The 24,904-nt window shown below is 40.5% G+C and overlaps 1 protein-coding gene across 4 annotated transcripts in view; it reads right to left on the reverse strand.

Moving 5' to 3' along the window:
• LOC126298564 (F-box/LRR-repeat protein 6) overlaps positions 1-24,904 on the reverse strand; it is a 220,137-nt gene that overhangs the window by 97,737 nt on the left and 97,496 nt on the right. For 2 of the 4 annotated variants that reach the window (XM_049989926.1, XM_049989925.1), the window contains exon 6: positions 7,103-7,264. The exons of the other annotated variants lie outside the window; for them this stretch is intronic. In XM_049989926.1, coding sequence (XP_049845883.1) covers positions 7,103-7,264 — 162 coding nt within the window. The remainder of the gene's footprint in view (positions 1-7,102; positions 7,265-24,904) is intronic. 4 annotated transcript variants of the gene reach the window in all.

Genomic DNA, 24,904 nt, shown 5'->3' on the forward strand with positions numbered 1-24,904 from the left:
TGGGAGCTCCGATGTTAGGTGGGTGATGAAGCCCCTTAGGGATATGACAGCTCAGGACAGGAAGAAAGCCAATGTGCACTCCATGTGCATACCGGAGGGAGACATCCAAGATGTGGAAAGGGTCCTTGTGGATGTCATGAAGGGTACAGGGTGCAGCCAACTGTAAGTGATGGCTCATGTCAGCACTAATGATGTGTGTCGCTATGGATTGGAAGAGATTCTCTCTGGTTTCTGGTGGCTATCTGAGTTGGTGAAGACTGCCAGTCTTGCTAGCAAGATGAAGGCAGAGCTCACCATCTGCAGCATCATCGACAGGACTGATAGCGGACCTTTGGTACAGAGCCAAGTGGAGGGTCTGAATTAGAGGCTCAGATGGTTCTGAAACTGTGTAGGCTGCAGATTCCTTGACTTGTGCCATAGGGTGGTGGGGTTTCAGGTCCTGATAAATAGGTCAGATGCCCACTACACACAGGAGGCAGCTACATGGGTATCAGGGGCTGTCTGGTGTGGATTGGGCGGTTTTTTAGGTTAGACAGTCTTGGGAAACATAAAAAAGTGCTCCAGTCTCAAAGGGTGCAGGGCAAAGAAAAGTCAAGAATCGACCAAGACACAGTCAGTATTGTAGCTGTAAATTTGTAGTAGCTGTGTTGGAAAAGTACCAGAGCTTCAAGCGCTGATAGAAAGCACTGAAGCTGAAATCGTTATAGGAACAGAAAGCTGGCTAAATCTGGGGATAAATTCTGCTGAAATTTTTACAGAGGTGCAAACTGTGTTCAGAAAGGATAGATTAAATAAAGTAGGTGGTGGTGTGTTTGTGTCTGTTGGTAGTAGTTTATCTTGTAGTGAAGTTAAAATAGATAGTTCCTGCGAATTGCTATGGGTAGAGGTTAAACTCAACAGCCATACCAAAATAATAATTGGCTCCTTCGACCGACCCCCCGACTCAGATGATATAATAGCTGAATGTTTCAAAGAAAACTTGAATCTCATTACAAATAAGTACACCACTCATACAGTTATAATTAATGGAGACTTCAATCTACCCTCGATTAGTTGACGAAAATTCATGTTCAAAGCTGGCGGTAGACAGAAAACATCTTCCGAAATTGTACTAAAAACTTTCTCTGAGAATTACTTTGAACAATTAGTTCATGAGCCCACATGAATTGTAAATGGTTGTGAAAACACACTTGACCTCTTAGCCACAAATAATCCTGATATAATAGAGAGCGTCATGATGGATACAGGGATTAGTGAACACAAGGTCATTGTAGCAAGGCTCAAAACCATATCAACCAAAACCACTAAAAATAAATGCAAAATATTTAAAACTGCTGATAAAAATTCGCTTGATGCCTTCCTAAGAGAGAGTTTCCATTCCTTCCAAGCTAATTATGTAAGTGTAGACCTGATATGGCCCAAATTCAAAGATACTGTATCGACAGCAATAGATAGATTCATACCGCGTAAGTTAATAAGAGACGGGACTGATCCACCATGGTACACAAAACATGTCAGAACACTGTTGCATAAGCAACAAAAAAGCATGCCAAATTCTGAAGAACGCAAAATTCCCAGGACTGGCTAGTTTTACGGAAGCTCAAAATTTAGTGCAGACATCAATGCAAGATGCTTTTAATAGTTTCCACAATGAAATATTGTCTCAAAACATGGTAGAAAACCCAAAGAGAGTCTGGTTGTATGTAAAGTACACCAGTGGCAAAAAACAGTCAATACCATAACTGCGCGATAGCGATGGAAGTGTTACCAATGATGGTGCCACTAAAGCAGAGTTACTAAATACACTTTTCTGTAATTCCTTCATGAAAGAAGAGAGGTAAATATTCCAGAATTCAAAACCAGAACAGCTGTTAGCATGGGTGACATAAAAGTAGATATCTTAGGTATTGTGATCCCACTAAAATCACTTAAGAAAGGCATGTCTTCCGGTCAAGATGGTATACCAATCAGGTTCCTTTCAGAGTATGCAGACACAATAGCGGCTTTCTTAGCAATCCTACACAACCGCTCACTTGGCGAAGGGTCTATGCCTAAAGATTGGAAAGTAGCACAGGTCACACCAATATTCAAGAAAGGAAATAGGAGTAACCCATTGAATTACAGACTCATAGCACTGACCTCAATTAGCAGTAGGATTTTGGAGCATATACTGTACTTGAACATTATGAATCACCTTGAAGAAAATAACTTACTGATTCATAACCAACATGGATTCTGAAAATATCATTCGTGTGCAACACAGCTAGCTCTTTATTCCCACGAAGAAATGAGTGCTGTTGACAAGGGACCTCAGATTGATTCCCTATTCCTAGATTTCCAGAAGGCTTTTGATACCATTCCTCACAAGCGACTATTAATCAAATTGTGTGCATATGGACTATCATCTCAGTTGTGTGACTGAATTCATGACTTCCTCTCAGAAAGGTCACAGTTCATAGTGATAAACAACAAACCATCAAGTACAACAGAAAGTGATATCTGTCATTCTGCAAGGTAGTGTGATAGGCCCTCTGCTGTTCCCAATTTACATAAATGATCTAGGTGATAATCTGAGCAGCCCCCTTAGATTGTTTGCAGATGACGCTGTAATTTACCATCTAGTAAAATCATCAGACAATCAATTCCAATTACAAAATGATCTAGAGAGAATTTCTGTATGGTGCGAAAAGTGGCAATTAGCACTAAACAAAGAAAAGTGTGAGATCATCCACACGGGTACTAAAAGAAATCTGATTAATTTTGGGTATACGATAAATCACACAAATCTAAGGGCTGTCAAATCGACTAAATACCTAGGAATTACAATTATGAGCAACTTAAATTGGAAAGACCACATAGATAATATTGTGCGGAAGGCAAAACAAAGACTGTGCTTTGTTGGCAGAACACTTAGAAGATGCAACAAACTCACTAAGAGACAGCCTACATTTCACTTGTCCGTCCTCTGCTGGAATATTGCTGCGCGGTGTGGGATCCTTACCAGGTAGGATTGACAGAGGACATTGAAAAAGTGCAAAGAAGGGCAGCTCGTTTCGTGATAATGCACTGTATGCATAGTGCCAGAACTGATTCACTTGGCTCACTGTCCTGTACAGCCTTATATTTTTCAGCAATAAGTCATTTGTTAGATTGTGGGTTTATAGAGGACAGTACTGACAAAGTATTCTGTGATACTGGCATTAACTGATATAACATTTATTGTATCTGCCGGGGATCTACCTACACACAATACAAGTGTGTACTGCACGCTGCTGCTTTTCCGCCACCAGTGACACCATTATGGGAGATGCAAGAAAACAGTAAGATGACAACGTAAGCATACCACACTGTCGTCACAACCACCATGGTAACATGTGGCACCAGCTTCGCTGCCTTCGCGGGCACATTCTTTTTCCACTGGTCATATGCCCATCGACAACCGTGTCAATATTCTTCTGACACGTGGCTACAAAGAATGCTGTCTAACCAGTCAGCACCAGTTTTGCACTTAGAGTTGCTCCAGACCAAGTTTCAACCTTATCTTGCCAGTCCCTCAACTGGAGTTCCCTTCGGCCCATTGCAGTCATTCACTCCAAGCTGTGTCTGAATCTTCACTCTGTAACTTATCTGAGTTCTCCGTACCAATCACCTGTGCCTTTGCTCCGAGCTACATCAGAATCCTCACTCCACATCTCGTCTGAATTTTTCCACACTGAACCTGACACCTATCACACCCCCAACCCCAGCCATGCTACCTCCAACCGAGCATGCACTTCCATCTCCGCAGGACCTCTCTCCTCATGCCCTACTGCTCTCTATCAATATGGCCACACTGATGTCACCCTATTAAGAACTTTCCCAGTGCAATGTCAGTGACTATTGGGGGATTAGAACCAAATATTGCTGCTTCAAGTCTGAATGACTGTTTTGTTCTATTCAGTTTATGAGTGTAAATAAAGTTCATTTATTCTAGTTACTTAATTGGTGCTGGTGGGACCTTCTTGCCCACAACACCAAAACATTTATGCCCAGAGAGAGAGAGAGAGAGAGAGAGAGAGAGAGAGAGAGAGAGAGAGAGAAGGTGGGGGGGGGGGGGGGGGGGGGGAGAACGGCATATTAACAATCATTGAATCTCTAAGAAAATTTGGATTGTTTTAAATTTTGCCTGTACATCTGAACCCAAATAATACTGCAGATTGTCATTCAAAAGACAAGAAACAAACATCACTGTAATTTTCAAGAATGGTGTTCATATAAGGTGGTGGGTGGGAAAAAGACATACAAAAGCTACAAGTATTGTACCATGTGACATTTACACCATTTACGGAGCACGTACCAAATTTCTGTAATGATAAACTGTCACCAGTTGAGGTATTTTGTAGCTTGCTGAAGGAACTTCACTAGACCAATCAAACCATTTTCTTACAGAAGTTATATTTTTATGGATTTCATGGTTCAGCATACACTTAGTTTGGTTCCTGTTTAAGATACAGAATGCATAAAGTTTCATTAGGCTGTTTAAGTAACGAGGAGGGACTGCTCACCATTTGTACTGGGAGAAATTATGACAGATGTACTGTTGCTTTAGTTCCATATTAATGTCCTACCAGTTTATTTTAATCGCAAGGTAGAATTAATCAATTTGCAGCTATGAAAAGTGAGAAAGTCAAACCAGAATTCACTTTGCAGTGATGTACAAATTTGATAGAAACAAGATGTGGTTCAGATTCCACATTGAACTGTATGTCCCCTTTCGCCAGTTGGACAACTAGGGTAGGCTAGAAACACACACGTCACCGAAATGGTGTCCAATAGAAGACTTGTACCGTCATTGAGCCATAGGAAATTATTATTATTATTATTATTATTATTATTATTATTATTATTATTATTATTATTATTATTACTATTACTATTATTACTGAAAACAATTGAGAAGTATGGCGTAAAGGAAAAGTATGTAATGTACTGTAGAACTCTGCGCAATATAATGAAGAATAGCTGATGAGTAAACATGAAGAGACATTAATGCACAAATGAATATGTGAAATAAGAAGAAACTGTTGTAATGGGGCAAAAAAGACTCAGTAAATAATAATTATACCATGCATAACTAAAATGACAATATACTGGAAAATATGAATAGTTCTCCTATAATGGAACAATTATTTACATCTACAGCAACACTTCAGGAATGATCTTACAATGTGTGACAGAGACTACTTGAGGACCACTACTGTTTTCTCCGTTTCCTGCTGTACTTGGGAATAGTGTGCAGGGAGAATGACTTTCAGTAATAGTGAACATGAACTATGGAATAAGAAAAACATTGAGATACTGATACAAAAGGAAATATCACAACAGTAAAAAAAAATTAAATAAATAAATAAAATAAATAAATAAAAATGAGTAGATGAAAATGGCAGCAAATGACAACAGCAATAAGGAAAACTTGGAAAGGAAATAAAAACAAAACCTGCAGAATGAAGAAAAAAAAAATTGGGACGATAGACTTCAGAGCAATGGTGACATACAGGAATAGTGTTTTTATAGAAAGTTATATGAATTGCAAATATGTTACCAAATGGAACTGAGTAGTTCAGCAGTGTAACTGCTAATGGGAATGAAACCAATTTTAATATACACTCCTGGAAATGGAAAAAACAACACATTGACACCAGTGTGTCAGACCCACCATACTTGCTCCGGACACTGCGAGAGGGCTGTACAAGCAATGACCACACGCACGGCACAGCGAACACACCAGGAACCGTGGTGTTGGCCGTCGAATGGCGCTAGCTGCGCAGAATTTGTGCACCGCCGCCGTCAGTGTAAGCCAATTTGCTGTGGCATACGGAGCTCCATCGCAGTCTTTAACACTGGTAGCATGCCGTGACAGCATGGACGTGAACCGTATGTGCAGCTGACGGACTTTGAGCGAGGGCATATAGTGGGCATGCGGGAGGCCGGGTGGACGTACCGCCAAATTGCTCAACACGTGGGGCGTGAGGTCTCCACAGTACATCGATGTTGTCGCCAGTGGTCGGCGGAAGGTGCACGTGCCCGTCGACCTGGGACCGGACCGCAGCGACGCACGGATGCACGCCAAGACCGTAGGATCCTACGCAGTGCCGTAGGGGGACCGCACTGCCACTTCCCAGCAAATTAGGGACACTGTTGCTCCTGGGGTATTGGCGAGGACCATTCGCAACAGTCTCCATGAAGCTGGGCTACGGTCCCGCACACCGTTAGGCCGTCTTCCGCTCACGCCCCAACATCGTGCAGCCCGCCTCCAGTGGTGTCGCGAGAGGCGTGAATGGAGGGACGAATGGAGACGTGTTGTCTTCAGCGATGAGAGTCGCTTCTGCCTTGATGCCAATGATGGTCGTATGCGTGTTTGGCGCCGTATGGATGAGCGCCACAATCAGGACTGCATACGACCAAGGCACACAGGGCCAACACCCGGCATCATGGTGTGGGGAGCGATCTCCTACACTGGCCGTACACCTCTGGTGATCGTCGAGGGGACACTGAATAAGTGCACGGTACATCCAAACCGTCATCGAACCCATCGTTCTACCATTCCTAGACCGGCAAGGGAACTTGCTGTTCCAACAGGACAATGCACGTCCGCATGTATCCCGTGCCACCCAACGTGCTCTAGAAGGTGTAAGTCAACTACCCTGGCCAGCAAGATCTCCGGATCTGTCCCCCACTGAGCATGTTTGGGACTGGATGAAGCGTCGTCTCACGCGGTCTGCACGTCCAGCACGAACGCTGGTCCAACTGAGGCGCCAGGTGGAAATGGCATGGCAAGCCATTCCACAGGAGTACATCCAGCATCTCTACGATCGTCTCCATGGGAGAATAGCAGCCTGCATTGCTGCGAAACGTGGATATACACTGTACTAGTGCCGACATTGTGCATGCTCTGTTGCCTGTGTCTATGTGCCTGTGGTTCTGTCAGTGTGATCATGTGATGTATCTGACCCCAGGAATGTGTCAATAAAGTTTCCCCTTCCTGTGGCAATAAATTCACGGTGTTCTTATTTCAATTTCCAGGAGTGTATTTTAAGAGGTATTGTAATGATATAAACCTTACTTGTATGTTAAGTGGCACTGGGCTTAAAGCTATATTGCTGTTTGTAACTCTCAAAACTTTCAGTTTCTGGCATCCACTCTGAAATTTTTCCAGGTTTATCAGTGCAGTAGAATGCATCTGAAGAAAGGAAATATCCAGCAGTTCTAGATTGGGGCACGATGTCTGAAATAAAAGATTGAAGAAAAATATTAGTTAAATCACAATCACATGGAAATATTCTCTATGAGCCTATATTCCCAGATGCTATTTGTATCTGCATTGTACAAGATGAGTGAAAATCATTTCAGTATCTGACACTGACCCATTATTCATTTTTTGCTAAAACGGTCAATGGAAATTAGACATAAACTGAATGACAATAGTTTATAATAATTAATTAGTTTTCGTTTTGATTCCAAAATAAACAATTTCAAATATATTCTTTTGTGTTGTTCTGTTATTTTATTCCCTCACAGTAAGACTGTCACATGTTATCATAGAAAATTATTCACAATAAAAAGCTTAAGTTGGAAAACTACCAGTACAACTCATCAGAAATAATTTGGGAAACTCATGTAACACTCAAATCACAATCGGGGCACCAAGTAGCAATGCCAAGTACTCATCACAAATACAAGAGATCGTCAGTTCCATTCATTTCTGTACCAATTACAGTTACATAAACTTTAAGCATATTCCTGGCAGATTAAAACTGTGTGCTGTACCAGGACTTGAACCCATGACTTCGCCTTTTATGGACACAACTCACCCAGGTGTGACTCACAGTCTACCCTCATAGTTATAATTCTGGCAGTACCTCTCTCCTATCGTCCAAACTTTGTAGAAGTCTCCTGCATACCCTGCAGCACAGCAGTCATGTGAGAAAGGATACTACAGTGAAATGGCTTAGCTATAACCTAAAGGTTGTTTCCAGATGGAATCTTTCATTCAGCAACATAGTGTGCACTGTTGTGAAAGTCTGCAGCTCGTGGTCTAGTGGCTAGCATTGCTGCCTCTGGATCACGGGTCCCAGGTTCGATTCCCGGCCGGTTGGGGATCTTCTCTGCCTGGAGACTGGGTGTTTATGTTGTCCTCATAGTTTCATCATCATCGTCATTCGTAATAGTGGCTACATTGGACTGTGGAAAAAATTGGACTGTGTAAAAAAAGTGGGACTTTGTATGGGCGCTGATGACTGCGCAGTTGAGGACCCCACAAATCAAACATCATCATCACTGTTGTGAAACTTGTGACAGATTAAAACTACGAGCTGAACAGTAGCTCGAAACTGGAACTTTCATTTTTCAAAGGCAGTGTTACATCTAATTTAGATATATATGCACAGCTCCTGGCCTGCCTTCACAGATTCAACTTTGTAGTTACCTCTCTCTTACTTATAACTGCTCACTGTTGTTCTATAATATACTTCTACAATATACACAGCTAAAGGCACTTCCATCCTGTTTCAATGCTTTTAATTGTGCAAGTAAAACCACCTATTGGTGAACATCAACACCTAACCACAGCTGGTATCTTTCCTTTGCTTGAGTTCAGATATCTGGATGATTTACTCTGTGAAGTATTATGAATTTGCTGTTTCTCTTTGAAATACAATCATATTTGTTGTCAGCAGGAAGTTACATTCAGAAATCTTCCATCTTTCTTTTAACATCACTGCAAAAAATTGTTTTGGCAGTACTTTGAAGACTATAGTCTCACTGATAAAGAATTATCTCCTCCTGCACCCTCTACCTGCTGATACTACATGTCTTTACTTAGGTTATTTCTTGAAATTTTAATTTCAATAACTTCTTTTATTATGATATCCCAGTAACAGTTCTCATCATAATGAGAGGCACGTCACTGAATGTAAGTCAGTATCTATTAGTCTGATGTTCTGTCCAATGTTGCTTTACAATGCACATTAAATTTGCTCAGTGTAATAGTAGTCATACTCACATGGTACCACACATACATCATGTACTGTGAGACTTTTATCATCCTTCGCAGGTGTCATTAACTGTCATTTCTTTCCTCAGAGCTTGAAGACTGAAATCATGTTCTCTCTCTTCAGAGGCTGGCTAATTTTCCCTGTCACTGAGCCAAAATATGGCAAAAATGCAACTTCTATGGAGGCATTTTGCTTGTTTGTCTCACCTGGCAGTGATTGTACCAATCAATTCTTGATGAATATTTATGGTGTCTGAGCCAGCTTTCGCACAATACGCTAGGGTCTTCAGAACATTGTGCTTCTGTGCCAGGTGATGGTGGCTGAGAGTAGCATTTGTAACTTACTGGGATGTCCTTGATTACTTTGTCTCTTAGACACACTACAGTCAACTTGAGAAGTTACAGCATACAGGGAGTTTTACAGACAGAGCACATCTCATTGATCTGGTGTCCTGAAGATTATTTGTAATTCTGCACCAAATACAGTACTATTAATTCATTTGGCATATGGATATTGAAGAAACAACTAGGAAAACCACAGGGCAGCTAAGAGAGTCCTCATGCTTAGATGCTTCTGTGAAGACTCCTACACAGTTGTTCTCTTCTGCCTTAATAAATCTAAAATTATTCCCATGCTCCTCAGTAACAAGGGCAGGTGCCAGTTTCAGTTGGTATTTGATCCACACCTATTGCCACAAGGCTATACTTTATGAAGAACCCAAGAGGCCTTATTTTTACAGACAATATGTGAAAATTAGTTCCAGACAAGGGCAACAGTTTGATATGCCAATAACCAAAATATTCTTCCTTCATGAGCAAGAAAATTGTCCAGTACATCACACTGAATTAAAAAATTCTAAGAGGGTTTTCTTTGATTTGGTTTTCAGGTGTCACAGTGTCCTATTTTGAATTTCGTAGTGACTCAACATAGTGCCATCAGCCTTATATAAGTACCAAACCTTGCTCTTACACAGAGAAGGGGCAGTTTCAGGACTAAGAATTAATCAGAAGTCTAATGTAACCCTCTCCATTGTTGCACGGCAGTGGTGGAATGCTCTATCCTGGCTGGCAGTGGCAATAGCCATGACAAAATGGTCTACCGCTGTGTGGGAGACGTCTCCAGGTGTTGTTTGAAGACACTGGTACCTCTGCACAGATGTTACAGGTGACTGATTTGGTGAACCAAAAAGTCATCCTGGTAGATTTTCATATTTCCGTGGAACAAATAGAATATTTGACAGAGCACATGAACACTTCCCGCAGTGTTTCTTTACCTCCTCTGATTGCTTATGTAGCTTTGGCACTCACAGCCTGAAGGGCTGTGGCATTTTCTTTGGCTGGTTGATATTTGTACTATAGCAGAGCTGAACATCTGACAGATTCCAGAGTGACACTTTTCATTTGACCTAGGAACAGGGTGAAAGGAAGATTATGGTATCATCCTGTCACTGGTGAGACCAGTAGAGGTGGAGGAAAAGCTTGGTTTTGGAAAGGTGGAAAAAGGAAATGGTCACACCCTTTTCCAAGCAACCAGCATTTTAAGGTAACCAGCAATTTAAGGTAACCACGGTACAAACAGGATGCCCAGGCTCTCTGCCACTGACATGTGAAAGCTTCTTTACTTCACATACTTTCACTCCATTATATCCTATGGTATCACATTTTTGGGATGACTCTGTGCATTCACAAACAACATTCTTATCCCAGAAAGGAACAGTAGATGGAATGATTGTAGTATCCATTTGCAAACCTGGTGCTCGTCAATACTCAGGCATCTGAAAATTTTACCTCTGCTATCTCTTTTTGAAGACTATAGCATGGGAGTTTTTGTTAATAATACAGATTAATTCAAAAGAAATTGCAACATTCATTCAGGGAAAACTAAACAGAAAAATGTTTGGAAACTGTATGACCAGTACCAGTGCGGATATATGTGAGGTTGCTCATGTGAGGGTATATGGTTCCTGGGACTTCATGGGGCTCTCTACTTGACCCGTGGGGTGGGTAGAGGATGAGCTCCTTAACATGGCAAATGCATTAGTGTATAAGTAGGACAAGAGGCCAGGGAAGTTTTCACCATGTGAATGAGAGTCTCACAGTCTAATACTACTTTCAGTGGTAAGTATAGTGAGCATTTTGTTATCCTCACATATATTTCAACAACAATTTCTTAGAGATGAACAGCCAGGAAGAAATGAAGAAACTGTGTATGTTGTTTACAAATATAACCATATTTTCTTTGGCCCTACAACAAGGTCATCCTTGACGTGGAAGGGTATAGCCCCTTATAACATGTGCATCAGTGAGTTCAAAGCAGCTCTCTAGCAAAGATAAGTTCAAAGGTCTTCCCTATGCCAGTTTCTCCACATGTATCCTGTAAGACTGTATGAGAAGTTTGGTGGTACCCTCAGACTTCACAGTCCATGGTGTTTCTATAAATATCATCAGATCTTTCAGATTAAAGTAATGGTGATTGGTCTGATGGTTCTAGATTCAATTGTGCAAATTACTTCACTTTCATCATTTGCCTCAGTCTGTGTCAAGATGCTAACTTTCTGTACTAGTGTTTTCAATGTTGCAGCAGTTGTTCTTGTGAAGTTGGGCAACTGTTGTGTTATGTGTAATTTTTGCTTCACTGACTTGGAGTTTTCTGTATCTTTGCTCCAAGTAAATGGAACCATCATTACTGCACAGAGTATGGCTCTCACCACAATTAGCATACAATGATGGCAATTTACATAGGGTATTAGGTTCATTGGCAACTTTGCCTTCATTTCTGCATGCTCCTATGCTCTTACGCACACCAGTGCATTGTGTTTGAAATGTTTGCATTTAGAACACCTCAGAAGATTCGATATGTGGAGCCAGACTTCCAAAGGGCTTAGCACTCTCTGATATATTTGGAAAGAACAGGCATGTTAAAAGTCAACACAAATGATGCTGTACTTTGGGGTTCACTATTGAACTTTCTGACAATATTTTTTGCATTATCAGTGTCCCATTCTTCCTTGTGGTTTACAGTTTAAATTCTGAAAAATTATGTTGTGTGATCAGAAAGTAATGGGAATTTTTTAATTTCGCAGGCTTTGTACATCTCATTTTTGAAATTTTTTATCTTGTTGATACACATGCTTCTGACATCTGCCCGTTTGTTGACGGTTGAAAAGCTTATATACATTTTCGAGAGCTTGGTAAATTTCTACTTTTGAAAAAAAAAAGCATCAAAGAATTTGCATTAAATTTTGGCTGAAGATGGAATAAAGTGCAGCAACACATTTGAAATGTTGACTGTGGCTTTTGGAAAATCTACTATGAGTATGACAAAAGTTTACAAGTGGTTTAAACATTTCAATGAACGCCAAGAAGATGTTGAAGACGATGACTGCCCTGGATACCCTAGCATATCAATTTCTGATGACAATATGGAAGAGGTAAGGAAAATAGTTCTGGAATCACAATCAGAGAGGTTGCACGTGATGCCGGCATATCCACTGACCCATGCCAAGCAACTTTTTTGGATGTTTTGGGCATGAATGTGTAGCAGCAACGTTTGTTCTAAAACTGTTGAATTTTGACTAAAAACAATGTCGTGTAGACATTGTTCATGAATTGTTGAATGAAGTCAACAATGGTCGAGAACTTTTAAAGAAGGTTACAGCAGGTGATGAAACGTGGGTACGTGGGTATGACACTGAAATCAAAGCCCAATTGTCCCAATGGAAACTGCCAAGAGCAAAAAAACATTCAACAAGTTTGATCACATGTGAAGATTCTTCTCACTGGTTTGTTTGGTTACAATAGGATAGTACATCATGAGTTCCTGCATTGTGGTCATATGGTCAATAAGGAACACTACCTGGAAGTTATGCGCTATTTGCACGAAGCAATCTGCCAAAAACGACCAGAATTGTGGCAAAACGACTTGTGGAAATTGCACCATGATAATGCTCCCGCTCACATCGCAATGCTTGTTCATGATTTGTTGCCAAAAAACACAAAACCATTATATTTCCTCAGACACTGTATTCACCAGAAATGGACTTCTGTGACCTCTTTCTACTCCAAAGGCAGAAGAGAACCATGAAAGGGTTTCGTTCTGACACCATTCATGGGATACGAATAGAATCACTGAAGGATCTGAACACCATACTGGAAAGTGAGTTGCAGAAGGGAGTCCAAGATTGGAAAAAGTGCTGGCACAAGTGTATTATATCTGAGAGTGATCACTTAAAAAGGGACAAAGTTGATGTTGATTAATAAATAAATAAAGATTCTTTAACAAAAACAAAAATTCCCATTACCTTTTGATCACACCTCATCTATCTCACAAGAAATACCATGAAGATTAAATCAGAGAGAAATTTGCGCATAACAGGAGAGGGTGGAGGTGACAGTGATACTGCAAGTATCTTCAGCTACACGTAAGGAGGCAATTTGCAAAATATACATGTAAATTCACTAGTGTCTAAGTCTTTATGATCCTGCAAATCACAACCACTTTGTTAAAATCTAGAGTTTAGTGCAGCTCTGTCACTACTACTCACCAAGTTGTTTTGCATTCTGTAGTACTGTAGTTCTATATGAAGCAGCAGTTTCTGCTTGCAATATTACATTTCAAAAATGTTTCACTGTCTCCATGGTTCCTCCTAACCCCTAGTAAGTTTACAAATTTGGACAAGTGACACTTCCCTCTTTATTATTAAAAACATATTCTGGAAGTTGATATGTGTACTGTTACTACTATCTTGTTTTATTTTAGTTGGTTCATGTTCACAACTTTTCTTGTTGATCTAGGAGGAATGTATGGTTTACCCAATGGCACAGATAGTGTATAAGAAGACTTTTCTTCCAGCTCAATTATTTTTGTCACGCCTCAAAATACTGAACTTTTTTCAAAAACACTCCATACATGTATTCCTTGTTGTCAGTAACCAAGGAACAAAATTATGTTCATGTTTACTTATTTATTTTATCAGGTTCTATGGCATAAGCCACTATAAATATACTTTACAGAATTGAGATTAGGAATCAAAAACATAAAACAAAACAAAATATTTGTGATTTTTATGTACACTTATCACTAAATTACATCAAAAATCTGTCAGGTCATTTGCCACACCAGTATGGGAATGATGGGAATGGAACACTTGGAATTATCAGAATGGGACATCATTCTGTATAAGTTAGATGGCTGACTTGATGTGCACATGCTTAGACTGGCTGGGTAATCAGTACTGTCAAACAATAGATGTATAATTAGATACATGAAATTTGATGCCACACTAAGTTTACCAAATGGTGCAGAAGAATTATTATACTGATCAGCAGTAGTAGACAAGGCTGTCATATTCAGAGATGTACCACATTCTACTGGATATTCAATAAATTAACAGGTCTTAACAAGACATATTCATTGTAATTTGAACGAATCAGGAATACCAGTACAGTGATTTTGAACTATCCACTTCATGGTACTATTTGACATACACCAAATTTCACAACTGGATTAAAGGATGGTGATGCACTGTTTTCTTTGATGATTCATTTCACACGCCAAGCAGGTGATAATCGTATCAAGATTCATCAATGCAGTGAACTAAAAAAAACTCACTTAAATATTCATAACAACCACACATTTATCATTTAATGTATCAGTGTTACACTCTTCTGCTTCTCATCATATTTTTGTTTCTGTTTCAGGGGGTGGGATGGGTTGAAGAAAGCATAATAACATGTTAATGATTTCTTCCAGTTCTATTTGCTGACATTTACCTTGAAGTGTACCTTGTTTCCTGACCCTAACAAATAATGCTCATATGACTCAGTTTTTACTGGCACTTATCTGCGGGGTCATTTATTTTGTCACTTGCTGAGCATATCTTAGAGGAAATGTGATATATTTTACACCATCAGTCCCCTGCATGGACATTTGATTTACTTGTGCAGTTTCAGAATCAGTTGTAGAATCTACTACAAAACATTATATGTACCATTTACAATAGACTGCTTCATTGTAAATTCCATCTTTCTAGATTTCTGGAAAGCGTTTAACATAGTGCCCCACAAGTAGGCTCAATCAACTTGCGAGTTTTACAGAGATGCTTCATGAACTCATGTGGGAATCCCTGTAGGGAAGACAATGTTCTTTTTGCAGAACATTATAGAGGAAATTCAGGAACCGGAACTTGAATCTGGCTGCAGAATGATTCTATTGTCACCATTTCACATAAGGATCATGAAGAAAAATTGGGGCTCATACAGAGGCATGTAGACAGTCATTTTTCGACCACTTTATTTGCAAGTGTAACAGGTAAGGAAATAACTAGTAATGGTACAAGGAACCCTCCACCATGCACCATATAGTGGCTTGTGTAGCAGGTATGTAAGTGTAGATCTTGAACAGCTCATGCTCCACCATTGCTTCCCATACTGAGTTGGTGCTAGGTTATTGTGAAACATAATTTACGTTATACTAGCTGTGATAGTTTAATTGTGCTTCACATATTGGAGGATAACAGAAATTACCATAGGGCACATTACATGGTGAAATGTCTCCTCGTTTGGATACAGGTTCGAATCTATTGTGGCATACCAGCAATGAGTCAACAAAGCAGTCCCGGTCCAAATTGTCCCCACTCTTCAATAACGATTCTGCGGAAGTCGTGCAGAGTACGTGGTCATTGCAAATATCCAAAAACAGCTTATTTAATTGAATTCACATCCAGGGAACAGGCAGGTTACTCCATTCTGTCGGTCCTCGCATGCCGAAGGAATACGTTCGTGAGAACAGCACAATGAACATGTGAGTTACCACCCGTGAAGATGAAATTATCACCAAAATGTTGGTGATATAGTCTAACCAGTGGTTAGAGAAATTTGCCCATCTCATAGAGCAGTGAGATTGCCTCCAACAGCCATGAGAGTTGTGTGGATGCTCCAGGTTATGGCACCCCAGAACATCACTCCACCACCGCCTTGTTACACATGTGGGGCACAGTGTAGGTAGTGTTCGATTTTACCAGGTTGTTTCCATACCCATTGGCTATGATTATCAGTGTGCAAACAGACCCCAGTTTCATCTGTAAAGAACAACTGATGCCAATCCTGGGGTGTCCATTTTGCACAATTTCTTGCCGCTCTGTGGCATGATCCGTGGTGTTCTGGTGTAAGATGTGGTATTTGCCACAGTTGTCAGGAATGGAGATTCACATCGTGCAACCATCTCCTAGCAGTTTGGTACAATATGTGACCTCCAGTCCCTTCTAATGCTGAATTCAGTTCTGGAGCACTCAGGCCACAGTTCCTTTGACTCAACAGTTGTAGACACGGATGTGGTCAGCCAGCGCAGTAAAGTCCTCGTCAGTACCCGTCGATTGGAACCCATTCTGTGTCCACACGACATTACTTTGAATCTGTTCCACACAGTGAGCAACTTCTCTGGCTGACGAGCCTTTCGCACATAGCGTCATAATGTGGAACTGATCATTGGTCACGACTGTCCTTCGTGCACGATTGATTTTCACTCTGCTGCTCCACAGGTGTCTTTAATGGGTCCCTACCAGTGCTTTGCTTTCAACTGAAGTGTTGCAGCTCATTTGAGTGCAGTATTATAACTGTAAGTAGTGCTCACGGTAGCTGTATGTATGTTTACAAACAATATTAGGGGTGACCGGAACATATCGTGGTGATCCAATATTTTTGTTGATGTGCATATTAAGTCATGGACACAGAAAATATTACTTAAAGTCAAGGTGGACATTAATATTGGCTGTGTCCACCCTTCACTTTTATGGCAGCTTCAACTCTTCTGGGGACACTTTCAATGAAGTGACTGAATGTCTATGGAGCAGTCTTCCTCAAGAGCCAAAACCAGGGACAGCCAATATTCTAACTCACACAAAAGATGTTGGATACATTGCCTGGCACACTGATTAAACTTGAGCCTAGCTGCCACAATGTGAATTTGGTGACCGTGGTAATCAGCAAACCATAAACATCAAAATAAGTCCAACTACTAGGAATGATCAATTGATGACTTCCAGTCAATGTCATCATCCAATTTACTGAGTATGTGTTTGTCTGGTAGTTTGGTGGCACAGGATTCAGTAGTTAAAGCAGTAGTTAGTGACCACCTGCCCTCACTGTCAGTAGATGCCCACAAACAGAAGCATTTCAATCGGCATCAGCATGTTGCAAAGTGAGCAATGTTTTATTTCCCATCATTGTCAACAGACCCCAAAAAAGTTTGTGCCATCAAATTGTTTCCAGACTGTTGCTGACAGCATCCATGGTGTCACTTCCCTTCCCATGATATCATCTGTTTTGCATGCTGCAAAATGGGGCACATTGTGAGTGTCTGCCTTGGCTAGTGTGTGTCAACAACATCGGCTGTCAGCACACAATGTGCTGTCTTGCTGGTGCCCATAGCAGCTGCAGGGTGCCTGCAGTGCCTCATGTTGCACCTGGAAATTAATGGGGCAATGGCAGGTTTCCAGTTGGTGCAGCCTTGTCTCTGATTAATGAGGACAAACAATACTGGAGCACTGGCTTCCCACAGCTGGAGTCTCCTCAGCATAAATGGCCAGTCAATCCCATGGTGGTGTCAGGTCATTGTCCAAGCTAAGTATAAAAATGTAGCTCAGCAACTAACCTTTGCTGTAGTCAACTCTTGGATGGCAAGTAACATTTTTGGTTTGGACGCTTTCACATTTTTTTATTTTCAAATTCAGCATCAAGTTAATCTAGTTTCAACTGCATCCCATTCATGGAACTTTTATGTTGTGTGTGCAAACCAAGCAGCTGTCCATACTTACAGTAGGTTGTCCATCAGAGTTACAGACCCACATATCCATAAAGAAATCGGTAATGCATAAGTTTTATAGAACTTGTTCAGCGCCTTTCACCATGAATGTACAAGTTAAAGCAGAACTAGATAGGTCACAAAGTAAGGGTTTTATATCCCCAATAGCATCTATCCAGTGGGCTATGTCCATGGTCATAGTTAAGAAACATAAAGGCACCATTTGTGTTCGTGGTGCTTTTAAGTCTACTGTTAATGCTCAAGCAAATGTCAATTTATATTCCCTTCTCTGGCAGGGGGAATTTTTGATTAAATTGCCTGGGGCTGTTATTTTTCAAAGATAGATCTCACTGATGCCTACTTTCAATTGCCTGTAAATGATCAGATGAAACTGTTTCTAGTGCTTAATATGCCATTCAAAAAGTATAATTATAACAAGTTGCCATTTGGAGTTGTAAGAGTACCAGCGATGTTTCAGAGATATCTTGGGCAACTCATCCAAGGATCCCCAACTGTGATAATTATTTAGAAGCTTTATTAGTTATGGGGCCACATGGCAGAAGCATCTGCCCAGTCTACAGATGTTGTTTGAGTGGATCCACGTCCATGGCCTGTGTTGTCACCTCAACTATGTAGTTTCTTTGAGCCACGTATCAAGTACTTGATACACAAATTAAATAGAGATTGGCTCACACCCACACAGGATCATGTGGATGCTATCACTAACTTACTGGCTCCTAAAACCTCAAAGAACAACAGTTGTTCGTTCGCAAAGTACTGATGCACTGCAATGTGGCGTTGGTGCCATGCTGTCCCACAAATATGCTGATGGCATAGAATGGCCCATTGCATTAGCATCTAGAACACTGAATGTAGTGCAGAGAAATTATTCACAAATTGAGGAGGAGGCATTGGCTATTATATATGGCATGAAGGAGTTTCATGTGTACCTCTACAGTGCTAAGTTTCACCTGATCACTGATCACAAGTCCCTTACTTCACTTTTAGGCCCCCATCTGAAACTTCTTGATAAAATGGCACAGAGGCTTAAAGCATGGGTGTTGTACGAGGCGTGTTTTTTAAGTAAGGTCCATTTGAACATAAGTACACAATGAAAGGTTATTTCAAAAAAGTAAATTTATTTTCAGAAAGTACATACTTCACTCTATTTTTTGACATAGTTGCCAAGTTTGTTGAAACATGTATCATACCTCTCAATCAATTTTAAAATACCCTCTTCATAAAAACTTGCCACCTGCTCCCATAACCAAGAGTTCACTGCTGTTTTCACGTCCTCGTCATCATTATAACGTTTGCCACTGAAGTGTTGTCTGAGGTGAAGGAACAGATAGTAATCGCTTGGCGCAAGATCAGGACTGTAGGGTGGGTTGTCTAAGGCTTCCCAGCCATAACTGTCCAATAAATCGCGAGTCTGACCTGCGGTGTGAGGTCTTGCATTGTCATGGAGGAGGACGATTCCCTTTGTCAGCATGCCGCGTCTTCTGTTTTGAATCGCTCTGCGTAGCTTTCTCAGGGTTTGGCAGTATGCTTCTGCATTGATAGATGTTCCTTGTTGCATGAAGTCGATCTACAAAATACCATGCCTATCCCAAAACACCGACGCCCTGATTTTGCACTGGGACAGAGTCTGTTTGGCCTTCACCTTTACAGGCACATGTGTGTATCTCCATTCAACACTTGGTTTTTGTGGTCCTCTGTTAGGAGTTTCGGGACTCAACAGGAGCACAGTTTCCTAAACTTTAGGTGTTCAGACACAATGCTGTAAAGCACTGATCTCACCACATCAGGAAATATCGTCTGAGAGACCTGTTATTGTGAAGCGCATGTTCTCATGAAACCTCGCTTCAACTGAAGCCACCAAATCATCTGTAATCAAAGAAGGGCGACCGGAGCGGTCCTCATCATGGATGTTTTCGCGGCCATCTTTGAATTCTTGTACCCACTTATGCACTTTGTTTTCACTCATAACAGTACCACTGTACACTTCGGCAGGCAAGTTGATAGTCTTAAACATTTCGAAAACACAGAACAGAACCGTACAGGTTAGCAACAGAGTTGAAATGGAGCACAGTTGTTCCCGAGGCATGCTGGTACACGATGCACACACTCATTGCGGTAGATGCGCGGACTACTAGTGTCTACAACAAAACAGACCTTACTTAAAAACACATCTCGTACATAAGTAACTATACCTATGAGATCCATTACCACCATCATGCAGCACTCCAGCACTAATACTCTTTCTCAGCTGCTGCGTGGCCCAGATGCTGAATTTGATAGGCATGAGACACTGTGTTTTGCCATGGATGCAAATCAGTGACACACTTTTGACAAATTTCTGATTATGGCGTGCAAAGTAGCAGCTGAAACAGCCCGTGATCTGCACCTCAGCAGGATGTTGTCTGCTGTACAGAGGGGTTGGCCAGAGAGCTTGCCTAACAACACTGACCCAGAATGGTGTACCTATTTTTCCTTATGGCACAGGCTTAATGTCGCTGAGTGGGTCATCTTGTTTCCTATGGATGATGTTGAATGCCAGATGATAGTTTGTTTCATGCATTACCCCTGCATACTCTAGCTCCTCTACACTGCACATTGAGGAATGTGCAGAATGAAAGCAATAGAACACATCTTGAGTATTGGCATGTGGTTGACACTGCCACTGAATGCACCATTCAGAATTGCCACATCTGCACCCACAACCAGTTAGCCCCGGCACAGCATTTCAACCATCTGCATCCTGTCCATCATATTTGCTACAGGGAGGGGAGGAAGTCCCTTCCATCCTTGTTTCTGACAACAGTCCTCAGTTCATGGAATATGAATTTCAGATTTCTGCTATGGGCTCAGTTACACAAGATGTCCAGAGGGCCTGAGGCAGCATCAGCAGGTGCTCGGTATTCACACAGCTGCTGACAAGGAAGGTGCTGCGAAGACAACTACGGCAGCATCGAGATCCCAGAGATCAACACCCAATGCCTGGAAGACTAAATGATTGTAAATAATAAACAACAAGGGGTTGTTTATTCATGTTGTTTATTCATGTAAAATATACCAGATACCAGATACCTACATCTACATCTACATCTACTTAGATAATTCGCAAGCGACTGTACGATGCACAGTGGAGGGTACCCTGTAGTACTACTTGTCATTTCCTTTCCTATCAAAGCAATTTTCTCAGATTACAGATTAAAGGTATATGAGTGCATGCAACCCAATTCAAGGATGTGCTGAAAAGTAATGTCTCCAAACCATGGGTTGCCTTCTTCTGCTGCATCCACATCTGTCACTGGCAGAGAATCATTCATCCACTCCAATACATCCTGACACCCCATCACAGTACATAAAATGTTTTCAAGCCAAACATTTCTGTAGATGTGAGAACAGGCAGAAGTCACAGGGTGCCAAATTTAGAGAACAGGGTTTATGTTCCAACAATGTGCACTTCAAATACTTCCATTTTCTCATTGCCAAAGCAACTTTTTGAGCAAATGAAACATCTTAATGGAAGATGATTCTTTTTGTTCTTTTGAAGAAGAAGAAAAAAATAAAGGGGGAAAGGAAGATCAGGGTTTACCCTCCTACCAGCAATGAGACCATTACAGATGAAGCACAAGCTTGTATTGATTCGAGAATGGGGAAGAAAATCGGCCGGGCGTTTTCAAATGAACCATCACAGCATATTTTACGGACATCACAGAAAACCTAAATCAGGATGGTGAGATGTAGACTTGAACTGTCATCCTTTCAAATGCGAGTCTAGTGTGCTAACCACTATGCCAACTCCCTTGGTTTTCTTTTATGGTTCATACCTCTCCTAACACATTATTTCATGGAGATAGTACTTTCCACTATTGTTTCACTTTATGCAGGGAGGGGATAAGAATAATTTCCTTTGCATCCCAGAAAACACAGACTAGCAGGTGAACCCAGCCTCACCAAATTTAGTGCAGGGTTTCAAATTTCTGGTCTGATTGCAGTTTCATTTATGGAATCATACAGTGGCCCTGTGTCTCATCCAGTTTTAACAAATCAGCACACAAAATCAATAGGATTCTTTTCAAAGCAATTTGAACATTACTGAGAAAATTTTTCACATTCGTATTTGATCACTATTCAACAAATGTGGCACCCATCTTGAACAGAATTTCCTCAAAGCCAATCATTCATGTAAAATATACCAGATACCTACATCTACATCTACATCTACTTAGATAATTCGCAAGCGACTGCACGATGCACAGTGGAGGGTACCCTGTAGTACTACTTGTCATTTCCTTTCCTATCAAAGCAATTTTCTCAGATTACAGATTAAAGGTATATGAGTGCGTGCAACCCAATTCAAGGATGTGCTGAAAAGTAATGTCTCCAAATTTTTAATGTGAAAATATGTGCAGCTTTTTAAATAAAACAAAATTTAGTAACATTCTACATCTTTATTCTTCAATGATAGTGGACCTGAGGTATCGGATTGTTATAGGTGTAGCACTCATGTGTGGTCTGGTGGTGTCATGCTGAAGGAGAGGTTGCTCCTTGTGTGGACAAACTTCAAATTTGAAGCCTGGTTACAGCACACTGTTTCTCACACTTCGACATAGTTACGTAACACACTGTCATGTTACACGTTACAATTTGGAGCCTTTTAGCAGCAGAGAGCTGTAAATACAAATACATGAAGTATAAAGATGTAGAATGTTAATAATCTTCAAATAATTTATGGGAATGCAGCTGGGTGATGTCATCGACACCAACCAATATTTCGACAGGAGCACAGAATGGCATTTTCAAGGTGTGTGTGCGCTTAGCAGATTTCTTATGTTGAGTAGAGGGAATACTTTTGAATGACTCTGATATTCTAGTAAGTTTAGATGTTATCTCCCTCTCTACACACACGTTCCTCTGTATGGTTTGTTACAGTTGATTAAGGTTAAGTTTGGTGCTGAATTAACAAACCTATTTCAACATGTTGATTTCCACTTACTTTTTATTCAATGATCACTTCTATGAGCAAACATATGGAGTTGTGATGGGCAACCTGTTGTCACCTACTGTTGCCAATTTGTTTATGGAAGATTTCACGGAATGTGCCTTGGAGATCATGGCTTTGAAACCAGCATGTTTTTAGAGATATGAAGATGATACTTTTGTTGTTTGACCTCATGGCAATGAGAATTTGAATGACTTTTTAGGACACCTGAATTCAATCCACCTGAGTATTTGTTTCATGGTGGAGATGGAAAAAGATGGCTGTCTGCCCTTCTCTGATGTTTTGGTCAGAAGGAAAGTGGATGGTACATTGGGACATGCCATTTGGAAGAAGTCTGCTCAAATTCACTTGTATCTGTAGGTTGATAGTTGTAACCATCTGGCTCAACATGAAGGGGTACTTCCTACCTTAGTTCACAGAACCCATGCCATCTTGGACCCTGATAGTTTGTCAGCTGATTAAGCTCATTTTGAAGTCAGCTTTCATCAGAATGGTTATAGTGAAAGGCACCTCAGATGTGCTGTGAGCTATCGATCAACTGTGCACTGGATGAGGGATGATAATACTGAGTCTACAGTCTTTCTGCCTAATGCATAATTATGATGTGAAGTGTGTTTTTCAACCACCATCTAAGATCAGGGTACTATTAGGTTCTGTAAAGGTCGCTCTTGGTTTGTGTAAGGCAGGTTGTGACAAAGCAAGCTGGGATATTTTTACTTCCCCTCTTGTTTTGCCATCTCCCTCCTTAAAACTCATTTTTTTTCATTTTTGAATTAATTACGATTAACTTACGTGAATATAATCAGAATTTTTATAACAGAGAAAGATTGGCTCTTAGTTTCAAAAATATAACACCAGATCTAATTTTGTGCTTAGTTTTTTGTACGTAATTGATTTTCTTATTTTTTTCAACTATTCCTAGTTAGTATCTTTTGTTATAGGGTGAAATCGGTAATTGTTTCGTAACTTAAATTCTATTGCTGACATATAAACAAATATAAATTCTGTACTAATTATAAACATTTCAGAGATGAAACACTAGTATACTTAAAGGGTCTATTTGGCTCTATCTGAAAACATGTTAGCAAAACCAGCCCTTCATTAATTCCAAAGTAATTGACATGTTTGTCAAAAGTACTGTTTACATAACTATACATGTTAACTTCATCATTTAAATAAATAATTTGGCCTAAATCTTGTAGTACAAGAAACTGTTAAAAAGACGGAATTTTTGGATGTATTCAGTTAATTTTATCTATCGTATTCCTAGGAGTTGTGGCATGTCATATACTGATCACACTATCAAGATTGTTGAGAACCGGTGTACTGAACACAAGCGGCACACACACTTACAACAGCTGAGCAAATCCGCCACTACAGAATATTGGCAACACAGAGATCCTGGCATGCACCTCCAGCTACTGGGATAGTGTTATTAAGGAAGCTGTTGGAATTAAATTAGCAAGTATCCTTATAAATAGAGACAATGGCTTTTGTTTAAAATGCTGCATGGAATCCTGCTCTCTCCCTTGTAAAAAACAGAAGGACAGAGTTTATGCGACTCACATATCGATGATTAATTTCACTATCAATAACTTCTGATGTCGGTTATCTTTGGTGTGTGATGGTGCTAGGTTTATTGTGTGTGTGTGTGTGTGTGTGTGTGTGTGTGTGTGTGTGTGTGTGTGTGTGTGTGTTATCTTTTTGGAGATTTTATGAAAATTAAGGTTTTAAATTCTCTTGCACAGCACTTACTTGGTGCAGTTTTGACTTGAAAATGGCAGGGTGTGCTCGTGTCAAAATATCAGCAATTGTCAGTGATATTACCTGGCTGCATTTCTGCAAGATATTTGAACATTGTACATGGGGGAGAAACTCAAGTCTCACAATGTTAATAACATTTGTTTTATTTAAAAAGCATTGAGAGTTTTCACATAAAAAGTTACAATTCATTATTTTTCCACGCACCCTCATAGTTTACAAGACAGGGAAGTTCATCAGGCACGGATCAAATCCACTTACCAGATTAATAACCATACATCTGGCATACTGGCCAGTCTGA

Source organism: Schistocerca gregaria, chromosome X (genome assembly GCF_023897955.1).
Source record: "Schistocerca gregaria isolate iqSchGreg1 chromosome X, iqSchGreg1.2, whole genome shotgun sequence".
In the NCBI taxonomy this organism is placed as follows: Eukaryota; Metazoa; Arthropoda; class Insecta; order Orthoptera; family Acrididae; genus Schistocerca; species Schistocerca gregaria.